The 13,048-nt window shown below is 37.9% G+C and overlaps 1 protein-coding gene across 6 annotated transcripts in view; it reads left to right on the plus strand.

The window, feature by feature from the left end:
- Window positions 1-13,048, plus strand: part of HMCN1 (hemicentin 1) — a 433,459-nt gene that overhangs the window by 208,375 nt on the left and 212,036 nt on the right. For 5 of the 6 annotated variants that reach the window (XR_006891498.1, XM_046681569.1, XM_046681570.1 and 2 more), the window contains 3 exons: window positions 3,075-3,233; window positions 9,981-10,175; window positions 12,592-12,687. Coding sequence is in view for 5 of the 6 variants with exons in the window: in XM_046681569.1 (XP_046537525.1) it covers window positions 3,075-3,233; window positions 9,981-10,175; window positions 12,592-12,687 (450 nt within the window). In the remaining variant the exon portion in view is untranslated. Of the gene's footprint in view, window positions 1-3,074; window positions 3,234-9,980; window positions 10,176-12,591; window positions 12,688-13,048 lie in introns of those variants that run through there. The other variant, XM_046681574.1, reaches the window with a different exon arrangement.

The following is a 13,048-nucleotide window of genomic DNA, read 5'->3' on the forward strand; positions in this document are numbered from 1 at the left end:
GATTTTCAAAAATGTGAAACAAGGCCACTCTTCTCACTAAATTTCTCTTGTTTTGGGAAATATAATTATTTTTTCATAAAATATGTTCATTATTTTGTTATTATAAAATAAATACATATGTTTTTAAATTTTTCAGCTTCATTTCTAAAATGCTAAACATGAGTAATTATAGTCCACTTAAACAAAAACTCATCAAAGTCCCCAATAATTTTTAAGAGTGTAAAGGGATCTTGAGACAAACGTTTTCAAGAACCACTTGATTAACATCAGCTATTTGAAAGAATTTTATGCCAGGAATAATGATCTCTCTGTTAGTCTTTACATCCACAGAGGCTAGAATTGAATTTAAACTACAGGAGAAAGAGAACCCTCCTCAGTGGTAATAATTATTAAATACCAGAATAGAATGTCAGGAAAGTTTATATATTTTACTATGTATAACATTGTTCTAATCTTATCTCATATTAAAACTAAATAATCTCTATTTCATTTCCATCTCAAAGTTTTGTATTTCCCTATGGCTTCTCAACAATTTGATGACTAATTTTTCAGTAGAAATCAAGAAAGGAGAGGGTTTTTTTTTTTATTGCAGTAACATTGGATTATAACATTATATAGCTTTCAGATGTACATCATAATATATTTCGAATTCTGTGTAGATTACATCATGTTCACCACCCAAAAACTAATTATAGTCCATCCCCTCACATGTGAGCCTAATCCCCCCTTTTGCCCTCCCCCCTGCCCCTTTTCCCCTCTGGTAACCACCAATCCAATCTCTGTTGCTATGTGTTTGTTTGTCGTTGTTTTTATCTTCTACTTATGAGTGAGATCATATGGTATTTGAGATTCTCCCTCTGACTTATTTCACTTAGTATAATACCTTCAAGGTCCATCTATGTTGTCACAAATGACCGGATTTCATCATTTCTTAAGGCTGAGTAGTATTCCATTGTGTATATATCACATCTTCTTTATCCATTCGTCCCTTGATGGGCACCTAGGTTGCTTCCAAGTCTTAGCTATTGTGAATAATGCTGCAATGAACATACGGTGCAGGTGTCTTTATGCCTTTGCATTTTCAAGTTCTTTGGATAAATACCCAGCAGTGGGATAGCTGGATCATATGGTAGGCTTATTCTTAATTTTCTGAGGATACTCCATACTGCTTTCCATAGTGGCTGCACCAGTTTGCAAGGAGAGATTATTAAAATGTGATCAAAATGCATACTTGATTAAGGCAGTGTTTTCCAATTTATATTTTGTTTCATTGTTGCTACGCTTTAAACATTTTTATTTTGAAAAGAGCTACTAGCAAAAAAACGTAGCTTTATTTCATCTTGTCATGTCCTCTGACATAGAAGAAAAAAGGGAGAAGTAAATTCCAGAAATCTAAATGCATTTTAGTCCAAACATTTCAATACTGATGAGCAGCTAGGTCACATTGCATCCTCCCTTAGTGGGAGGAAAGTTTATGTCAACATCATCTGCCTTTATTTATGAAAATTTCCTGGAGGCACATCGACACAGCTTTAGTTGCTTCTCTCATTCTCGCTTGGTATGTAGTAGCAGACTTAAAAGGATGATTGGGGTTTTAAATATTGGAATGCTGAAAAATACTTTATTTTTGGCATTGACGATTGCTAACGTAATTTTTTTGTTTTTAAATTTATGGCTCCTTTGACTTCTCCTCCAAAAATGATAAAAACAAAAACAGAATTGTCTGTTGCCCTGAGTCTGTTGGTTGGTGCTTTTTATAGCATCCTAGAGAATGACTAGCTCTGAGGTTCTCTTTGCCTGTTAGCAGCTAAGGGAGTTACTTCTATGCTTGTCAGGCCCAGGGCACATGGCTAGGCTAATATGTGACATTTTGAAGAGTGCCTTTTCAGAATTGGCATCTAGGCATGCTATGAAACCCTAAGAGCAATGGCCCTCAAACCTCTTGGAAGTTTTTAGGACCCCCGCAAAGAGTTTGATGTCACCCTTTACAAAAGCAAACAAAAAAGATATGGCCACTGAGCTGACATTAAACATCCAGTATTAGGTATTTTTTTTGAGACTGGTCATCTCAATTAAGTCCATTCTTAGGAGAGCAGACACCCTGGAGGAGGGGAGGCATAAGGCAAGGTCAGCTTAACTTACAGATTTGTTGAGGCCTTGCCTGCCTTCAAATAGAAGTGGTTCTCATGGGTTTTGAGGTATTACAAGGACGTACAGCATAGACAGGTAACTCAGACATAACTAATCTTTCTTGGGTCATCCCATCATCACACTGAGGTCAAACTCAATATGCAGTTCCATCCCCCACACGTTTATACCCTACTTGCTTCTAAAAACCCCGTAACTCCAACTTAAAGAACTTTAATGAATAGTAGTGATTTAGATTTAGTAGATGTATATCCTGGGAGATTTACGTAACAACACCTCTCTCTGGCCATTGTCAGAAGTTTCTCATCCATTCTTTCTCTTCTGCCAACAAGCTCGTCCCTATCCTCTGCAGCCAGCTGTGGTTCCTTCTTCCCCAGCCACCCTTAGAATCCTCTCAGGCAGCTTACACCTCTTGCAAGACAAAGTCGAACTGATAGCATTCAGCAAACCAAAAACCTGGTCATTAACCAAACTAAGAACACTTGTAGTCTCTTATTTCCTGGGTAACTGAAAATTCATCCTGCCACAAGATGGTAGAAACCTCTTTTCAACCTTCATCTGCCTGTTCCCTTCTTACCTAACACAGCCAGGGTGACAGCTGTCACCCTTTCCCTGTCGCCCGGGTAGCTTCGAAGAGTTCGTTCATATTTAGGTCCATATACAATGGGAAATATTTGTACATAATTCATTTGGGGCCAGATTTTTCGCTATAGGTTAGCCTGTAGAATTGTACAGACTAATAAATCATCTCAGTGCCAAGAAACACTTCATTCTTTCATTGCATGGACATTGTTCAAGCATCTACACTGTGCTAGACACTTGTATTTAAAAATTTACGATCAATTTTCCTCAGAAGTTTTTACATTAAACCAATGGCAGAGTAAACTATGTAAATGCTTTAATGTTCTTTCCTTTGTTTGACTTAGGAGATCTTGAGCTGAGGCCCTCAACATTCCTCATTATTGAGCCTCTCTTGGGACTTTTGAAGATTCAAGAAACTCAGGATCTGGATGCTGGTGATTATACGTGTGTAGCTGTTAATGATGCTGGAAGAGCAACTGGCAAGATAACTCTGGATGTTGGCTGTAAGCATCCCAGCTCTGATAGACAAATTTGTTTTGAAATTGATCTGCTGTTTTTCCCTGCTAATGACTTTGGAACAGTTAGATGGAAATATTTGTCAGAATGGCAAAATTAGAGTTAGCGTTTCCGATTATTGATAGAAAAACGGTAGTTAGCATTTATCATGTGCTTTCCATGTGCTATGCTAAGAACTTTTTATATGTGTTATCTCATTGAACCCTCATATCAATCCTAAGTAGAGGATATTATAATTATTTCTGTTATATAGATAATGAAATGGAGGCTTAAATAGTCTAAGCAACTTGACCAGGGTCACAGAGCTATGGAGCGGCAGAGCCTGGATATTCGAACTCAGGATGTCTGACTTCACAGACTGCGGGTTTCACTGGTATATCACCTCTTGACAAACATTTTCCTATCAGGAATCATCCATTCTGACACCAAATTTCTAAGTATTAACATCTGGAGGCCAGAAATTAGACTTTGGCCCTAGACCATAAGTTGGAGATGTTGATGACAGTAAAGGTAGCAGACTGTGCTTTTACTGTTTTTTTTTTTTTAAATTCACAAGCAGTGACTCCTCAGTGTATAAAATAAAGAACTAACTACAAATAAATGTCAATCACAATGTGAAGGATACAGCATGTGCATGACAGTTATAGTCGGATTACTCAAGAAGTTTGGTCCTCTCTCCTTCTTTGTCTCTCGATCTCATGTTTCCTGACGAAAAATAAATTCTGCACACTGTGGTAACATGAAATAAAACAGAGCTTGCTTTGTATGAAAAAGAACCTGGCAGCTTAATTTTAACAGATAATTCAAACATTTGCATCACAAACTTGTAAAATACGACATTTCGTTACATGGTATTTTCATTTATGTATGATGATTTTCATCTCAAAGCTGTTTTTTAAGAAAATAAATAAATAAAAGTTAGGAGCTATAAAGAAAATGCATTTTTTTTTAGAATAAAGTCACACAAAATTTTAATTCTACTATCCTAATTCTTTAAATGAACATCATGGCCCTCTCGGCTTAATATTTTGTTTCATATAAATTAAATGTTTTCCTCCTTGGATTTTTTATGATCCCCTTGCCCCTGGGCTATCTGATAAACAATCTGTATTCTTGTTAATTATGTCCTTGGCGTAGAATCAACAAACCTAGAAATGCCCACAAAGACCGCTGTAGAATCTGTCTGGGGCACAGCAAGATGTGTTTGAACCATGACTAAACTCTGTGGTTATGAAGAGCAGTGCCTGGGAAGTAAGACTAGAATCACTGGGTGGAGGGATCAAAATCTACCAGCAGAGTGTACGCCACAAGTCATTCTCTTAGTAATGGAGGTCCCAGTGAGGAGGGTCGCTAGATACAGAATTCTTGTTTCAAGAAATGTAAAAAATATGTTTCAATTCTCGACATTTTCTAGTTCTGCTTCTCCCTCTTTCCTGCACAGATATTTTATATTTACCTAACAATCTTTTAGAGTTGTCTGGCCCCAGAGGAGGAAGGAAGTTGTTCCCAGCCAAAAGGAAATGACACCCTCACCTCACTTCAAGATTATAGAAAATCCAAATATCTTACACGTGCTTCTTTGCTTACTTAGTGCCTTCTTGATAATCTTTTTAGCTTCTGGACTTTCTGGGTTCTCTCTTCTGACTCATGATAAGCCATAGAAGGGTTGAGGCTTCCTGAGCTGGAGTGACTTGCATTGGATTACGAAACACCATAACAAATGTTTTGTATTTATCTTTCATTCCTTGAGCTGAATTTTGTTTTGTCTTCACTCATAGTCAAGATCTTCGCTCTCTATGACCCTTTCTAAAACAACAGCTTTCTCAACTTTTATTCCAGTAATTGTCCTGATGGAACCATTAACATAAACTCAATTGTTTGCTTACTGTAACCATGATCATTGTTAACAATTGCCAAATAACTTGATATTAAAGTCAGCGCCATTCGCCTTTACTGTTTCCTCATTCACCATTAGAATCCTAAACATTGGACCCTGCAAAGTTTATGTAGTCCTTGTTTGTCCACATAAAACTATTGTTACATATTCTAGCAGATATCAGATGTAGCTGCCAAAAACCATGCAAATCACAGTTGCAGCGATGGTTGTGGTTATCACCGTTAGGTTTAAAAGTGAAGAAACAAAAGCCCTGAATTTTCCCCAGAACTTATTTAATAGTTAAGAGAATGGGCTCTGGAGAGAGACTGGCTTTTCTGCTTGACTTTTAATAGAACCTACCCGATAGGTTGGTTGTAAAGATGAAATGAGACGTTGTCACCCATGTGCCTTCAGCATGTCAGTGGTTACGGCTCTTCCTCTGAAGCTGCTTAATGGGACATGTAACAAATAGATGGATATTAACTTCACAAATTAAGGGGTCATTTTGATTCTTTGAGTCTTGAAAAATAATATGGAAATGCATATATAATAGCGGCATAATATTTAATATTAAGCATTGGGCTTTTAATATGAAAGTCACTGTTTCGACTTGATTTCTTTTAAAAAGGGCTTGAGACAAGTGCCACTATTAGTAGGGCATAAAATTATTCATTTGTGTTCCAAAACTACTGGGCATAGATTTAAGTAGCTTATGACAAGAAAAACATGCTTTTATCCGTATCATGTAACTACTTGGGCTTTCTGCTTGTTTTTCTGGCTCTGTTAGTTCACATTGACAATACTAGACCAAAAAATAATAATAAAAAGGCTGTTTAATATTATTCTTGAGTTCCAGCTTCTTGTAATGAGTCTCTTTTTTCCTATTGCCCTTCTCATTATCACGGCTTTAAGTTATGGACATTTCAGGTCAACAGGGAAAGTTACCAGTGCTTTTCATCCTTTTTTAAAAGAGGTAGTGAATTGTGAAGTCATTTGGAAGAAAAGAAGATTAGCTACATCAAACAAAAAATTGGCCTGGCAGCAATTTTATTTGCAGCATTCCACACCACACAGGGTTTGAGTCTTAGACTGTGGTTTTGTGTTTTGTGGTTTGGTAGATCCAAAAACAGTGTGTTCAGCCATTTTAGGGAAGAGAATCTCTGACTAATATAACGCAAGAGTTGCCATAGTGGAGAAGGATTTAATTAACACTAAAGGAACTAGAATAATTTTGTGGAATAGGTTTTAGAGCAAGATGGCTAATCTGTTTGTAACTTATATTTTCAAAATAATGTATGCACACAGCCATATCTATCTGTAAGCGACAACAGAGCTGTACTATGCATTAACTCTGAGCAACTCTCAAGGTGCTTATACACAAATATTCAGGAGATCACAGAAGAACCAGCATAATCCTGATGGGCTATATGCAGAAGCCAAAACTGAAATTAACAAGAGATATGTTAAACTCCAGAACTAAGATGTAGTAAATTAGCTCTACTATATTTATGATCAACGGTAGTTAATATTTGGGTGATTCCTACATGCTAGGTGATTAATAAAGATCCCCTCTTTTAACAACATGAGTTAAAAAATGTTATTATCCCCCTTTAGTTCGTGGGGAGATTTAGACTGGGGGAGGTAAAGTAATTTTCCAAGGTTATAGGCCAAGAAACAGTGGAATTGCCATTCAAAACCACTTACTGGTGTAACTTCTGTAAGCAACACAGACTCCTCTGTACGAGACCTGTGTCTTGTGCTACAATCACTTCTACCCCCTTTCTCCCTAGTCTCGTTAATCTGTTTACCATCCACCCAATATGATTCACTTGGAGTCCGAGTTGGCCACACTTAGGAGTAGGAAGTATTTAAAAGCCTTCTTGGCTAGAGTTGGGAGCCGCTTTGTTTTTGAGATTTGCTTGTCACGGATGCTGTCTTGGCTGCTTACCTAGTGCCTGGTACTGTCATTTGCCTTGTTTTCTGGCACCCGTGTGTATATTCCCTAACCTCGTGCTTGTCTTGTGCCTGCCACTGTTCCCAAAGCTTGTTCAATACAGGTGACTTCTCCTATCTTGAGTTTGATGGGCACAGCTTGAGATTTGCTTATCCTTTTTTATTCCAGTTTGCTCTTTGCTTTCTTAGTTCTGAAAATTCTAGTTGGTCTCCATTTTCACTGATGGCTATGTTCTATTGTGTCAGTAAGCTTTGTTTCTTCCCCAATACTTGGTCAATCCCAGGCTTCTGCATATCTTTTAGCTCTTCTGGAATTTATTTTCTGCCCCCTGTCCACATTCACCTGCCCACACTCTGAACCTAACACATCCTGAAAATTTTATATTTAACCTCTATTTCTCAGAAAAGCAACTGGCTCTAGAATAGATGACTACTGTCACCCCAGAGAAAAGAAACTAGACCTGACACATCTAGGATAAGCAAACAATGAACTACTTTATAAACTATCTTTAAAATATTTGTCTATTACTTTTATAAGTCAAATTCCCATATAGATGCATTAAGAGAAATCTAAACACAGATACACTACTTCTTTTTATAAACATATTGCTTAATTGTGGTATTTACCTTAATTTTATTTTACTTAGGTTCAATGAACAAACAATGGGACTTCTAAATTTGCCTTGCTTTCTTCAAAAGGGCAAGTTTGGGGGCCAACCCGGTGGTGTAGTGGTTAAGTTTGCATGCTCTGCTTCTGTGGCCCGGAATTCGCTGGTTCAGATCCTGGTTGTGGACCTACGCACCACTTATAAAGCCATGCTGTGGCAGGCATCCCACATATAAAGTAGAGGAAGATGGGGATGGGTGTTAGCTCATGGCCAATCTTCCTCAGCAAAAAGAGGAGGATTGGTGGTGGATGTTAGCTCAGGGCTAATCTTTCTCAAAAAAAAAAAAAAAAAAGAGCAAGTTCAAATGTACTGGATCAAAGCTGTTATCATCATAAACATTTACGTGCACACACACACTGGATTAGTGTTGAACTGTTTTAATATTGATTCAGTCATTCACAAATATCTAGCAGCCATGTGTAATGCACAAAGTACTATGTTAGTTGCTATAAAAGGTAAAAATTTGATTGCAAACATACACTCTCTAGGGAAAACACGTAGTCTAATAAAAGGCTGAATGTGGCCATTGCCGTGAGAATGGTACAGAGTGAGGTCTCTGAAACCTCAGAGAGGGAAGAAATCATATCCATTTGGGACAGTAAGAGATGGCATTGAGGAGGGGCCTTTTGAACTAGATTAATGAATTGTCAATATTTCAATAGCCAGAGATCCACAGCAGACATTGTATTTGAAAGGGATGGCAGTAACACAGGGACCAAATGAGAAAGGTCAATCCTTGTTTGAAGAAGGGTGAGGAGTTCTGATGGTCCAGAGAATAGGATTTGTGTAGGGAAATAATGGGAGCTGAGGCCGCAAAGTTAGACGAAGCCCTTTAACCCAGGCTAATAAAGCACTAATGCTGCGTGGGAGACAGCTGTACATCGAGTCCCAGAATTCCCATGGAGAAGGAAAGAAGTGATCTTCTGCACCCATTTTTATTAGCTTGCCGAACAGCTTGACTATGGGCAGTTGTAAGAACCCATAGAAAAGGGAAAGCTGATAGAAGGACAAAGAACTGTGACTCTGGAGTCGGATTGACCTGCTTTTCAATCCTGTCTCTACTCTTCAACTCCATGTGACACTTGGTAAACTATCTCTGTCCCAATTTATTCATGTATAAAAATGAAGTAATAGTAGTACCTACCTTACAGGAATACTGTGAAGATCAAGTGAAATATTTAATGGAAAGCTCTTAACATATTCCCTGGCTCTGTAAACGACAGTTGTAATTCCTAACCAATATTTAACCTTGACATTTTCAAGGAAACCTCCCTAGGGTACCTCCTCTTAGAGTCCTACATGAACAGCTTTCATGAATTACCTCTGGTAGTTTCCTAGATATTTCTCCTTGCCTGATGCCTCAAACATCATTTCTCCCTAAGTTCTGGGGGACATATTGGGAGCCTTGTCTATCTGGGCTTGCTGACAACATCCTTCCTGTATTGCATTCTGATGTTTTCCGAAGTGTGCCTCTGACATATTTCTAAGTCTTCCTCCCAATTTCTGTGGTTACCTGAATTATGTGGATGACTGTCTCCTTCTTATCTAAAATTTTATAATTTCTGAATCATCTCTTAACTCTAAGCTGTTAAACACTCACTAGTTTCCCTTTATCAAATACTATATTCTGTTACTTTAAGTTGTATTACTGACTCTCAAGCTAAAATTTCTTTAACTCAAAAATGTGAAAAGAGTGAAAGATATTAAGAAGCAAGAATGTGGTGTAGAACAAGGAGATAATTTAGGATTAAATACTGTTGGCTTGTTATATAATGATCCATTGAAGAATGAACTCTGGTATAAGTTAAGTTCGTTTAAAAACTTTACCAAAAGGAGTAAGTTTTGGAAAGTGTCAAAAATATTTCCTTATAAGGCAAACTTATTTATAAGTAAGTTTAAAGAGTTGAGCAGTATGATATAAACTAGAATTCAAAACAAATTTCTAAAATGAAAGGTTCTCTTTGTTTAAGGTAATCTTGATTTAAATTCTCACTCTTTTCATCATTCATTGCTTTAAGGAAATAGTTGAACTTCTTTGTGCCTCTATTCATTTATAAAGCAGAAAGGAAATATCCGCTGTTTCATTAGAAGACAGGAATACTTAAAGGGTAAATTTATAATATGTAAACAATGATATGATTCAAATTCAATCTGTTGACAGTTTTAATAATTAAGTTTTTATTTAATGTGCCTGTATACGATCCCAATGACCTTTTTTTGTTTTAAATATCTTCCAGCACCTCCAGTTTTCGTACAAGAACCTATTGATGTGTCTGTGGAAATTGGGTCAAATGTGACATTACCTTGCTATGTCCAGGGTTATCCAGAACCAAAGATTAAATGGCAAAGATTAGACAACATGCCCATCTTCTCAAGACCCTTTTCAGTGAGTTCCATCAGCCAACTAAGAACAGGAGCTCTCTTTATTTCAAGTAGGTTAAGCAAATATATTTTATCCAAGTATGTACATATATATTACACATTCATGTTTTATATATAGATATTACTTTGTTTAAATTAGTGAAATTATCTTCCTTGGCAACACATTTTTGTGTTTGTTGCATTTCACTTTAAAATAGTATTGAACTCTTATATTTGAGAATTGTCACTTGTTCTTAATGCTCGTAAGTTGATTCTGACTCCTAGTGTTGGGGGAACCCTGCCCCATCTTTTGGTGCCATCCTCTTACTGTTATCTTCCAGCACCATATTAGACAATGCCCTGCTGCTATTCATAATTTTTTCAAAAGTGGGTGGCCAGGTCCTTCTTCCTAGTCTGTCTTAGTCTGGAAGCTCTGCTAAAAACTGTCCACCATGGGAGACCCTGCTGGTATTTGAAATTCCAGTGGCATAGCTTTCAGCATCACAGCAACACGCAGCCACCATGGTATGACAACTGACAGACGGGTGGTGTGGTGGTGAAAGCGTAAGATCTTAACCACTGGACCACCAGGGCTGTCTATTACCTAGACCTGAAAACAAATCACTTAGAGGAGATAAAAGAAAAGGAAGAATGGAAGAGGGCAATGTATTGACTAATGGTTGCCAAGTTGCCCAGATTAAATCATCTAGAAGGGAACTGGTGATTAGAAATTTAGTTCTCAGTAGTATTTTGTATTTCTGTACAAATTAGTCCAGCAGTTGATAATATGAAAAATATCTTGGTTAGAAGTAATGTAAGGGCCAGCCCGGTGGTGCAGCGGTTAAGTTCGCATGTTGCGCTTCCATGGCCTGGGGTTCGCCAGTTCAGATCCCAGGTGTAGACATGGCACCGCTTGGCAAGCCATGCTGTGGTAGGCGTCCCACATAGAAAGTAGAGGAAGATGGGCACGGATGTTAGCACAGGGCCAGTCTTCCTCAGCAAAAAGAGGAGGATTGGCCACAGATGTTAGCTCAGGGCTAATCTTCCTCAAAAAAAAAAAAGAAGTAATGTAAGACACATTAACCAGGTGATTTGCTGAATTTTCCTTTGCAAATGAATGTTCACTGTTGCTGAGAGTGGACACTGCCTGAGTTGACCAGATGCATTTCTGCAGTTAAATACATATGGTTAACAGAGGAGTGGGAACGTTGTCACTGTTCTTTATCTGAGCTAGGGTGGAACTATTCATAACGGAAAGCTACATTTTTCTCTGTCAAAATCTTATTAATAGAATAAACTGAGCTTATTTTACTTAAGATATTTGCAAAGATGACAATTATTTCCCTATTTAAAATCTTCTCTTGCCTCTCCCATTGCTCACAAGACAAAACCGCACTCTTTATAAGGCACCAGGCTTCCTCTTCATCTTCAGTCTCCTGACTGTACCCACACAACCAGTAACCCAGTAGTCCTCATCCTGACCCCCCCAACACCCTCTTTAATTAAAAACATTTTGTAACATCTTTTTTTTATTATCCTGAGAAAAGTCTGTATGTTTGATCTACCTACATAATAAAAATGATTTTAATAGCCAAAATTCAGGACTAAGGAAAATAAAGGAAAGTAATTTTTATTGAAATAATATACATTTCAATAGGTAAATACTCTGGCAATGTCTACACAATATGCCAACACAGTTATGTACATCACCTTGAATTTGACAGTTCAAATGTAGACTGATGCAGGAGAATGGGACTGATGACTCAAAAACTCCAAGCTGGTGAAATGATTTTCTCAAATGGTGGGCAATTCCAGCTACAATTCTTTCTTTCTTCCGCTTAAACAGCATTAGGTTGTAGGCTCATATAATTATAAACAAAGTCATCAAATCCATGAATTTCTAGTGGGATCTTCAAAAGTCTTGCTGGACTTGGATAATTGTTCCTTTTGTGAATCTGCCCCATGTGTCACCTCCCTAATCTTTGCCCGTTAAATGCTAACAGACTCCCCCAGTAATTGAGCCAACTGAAAAAAAAAATCTCCCCTGAAAACCTCCAAAATGCCCCCCTGATGGTGGTGCACCATCCACTGGCGGTGCAGCTTTCCATTCTTTGAACAGACCGTGGTTTTTCAAGTCATGCTTTTGCCTTTGCAGCCCATTGGGTTTGGACTGCCCTTCCTCTATTCTTCCTGCTGTTTAAGGTACAGCTCAGATATTACCTCCTATGTGAGTTCTTCCCTAACTCCTCCCCATGCCATCAGTCACCCCTGTCTCTGTGCTCCCACGGCTCATTGTTTGAAACTCCTATTAGAACATGTGTCACACTGTGGTATGATTGTTGGTTTTTCTGTATGTCTGCTCCCCTAGACTGGGAGCTGCCAGAAGGCAGTACCGTGTGTTCCACACACAGGTCTCAGCACTGTGCCTGGCACGTAGCAAATGCTCCATAGATGATGCTGAATGAGTAAATAGTCTCTTCTTTTTAGACTTATGGGCAAGTGATAAAGGAACCTATATTTGTGAAGCTGAAAACCAGTTTGGAAAGATCCAGTCCCAGGCAACAATAACAGTGACAGGACTTGGTAAGATCAATTAATGCTTAGACACTACACTCTTCAGAATCATCAGACTTCTTTTACTGTATCATCTCTTGCCTGTGCCACTTCTTTTGTTAAAACCAGGTAAATATCTGATTACTAGATTAGCCTTCTCTCCCCCTCCCCCATTTCATATTTCATAGGCTGCTAGAACTGGGAATAACCTTAGAGATCTTCTGTTCCAAGATCCTTATCTTCCACTTGAAGAAATGGAAGTCAATTTGAATAAATTTATTAAATCTAAATATGAATACACACACACACACACACACACACACACACTAGAGTGGTGGAGTTCTTTTCTGGTTACTTTTTTTACATTTGTCATTTTAGTCTCCATGGAATT

Source organism: Equus quagga, chromosome 13 (assembly GCF_021613505.1).
Source record: "Equus quagga isolate Etosha38 chromosome 13, UCLA_HA_Equagga_1.0, whole genome shotgun sequence".
Classification (NCBI taxonomy): domain Eukaryota; kingdom Metazoa; phylum Chordata; class Mammalia; order Perissodactyla; family Equidae; genus Equus; species Equus quagga.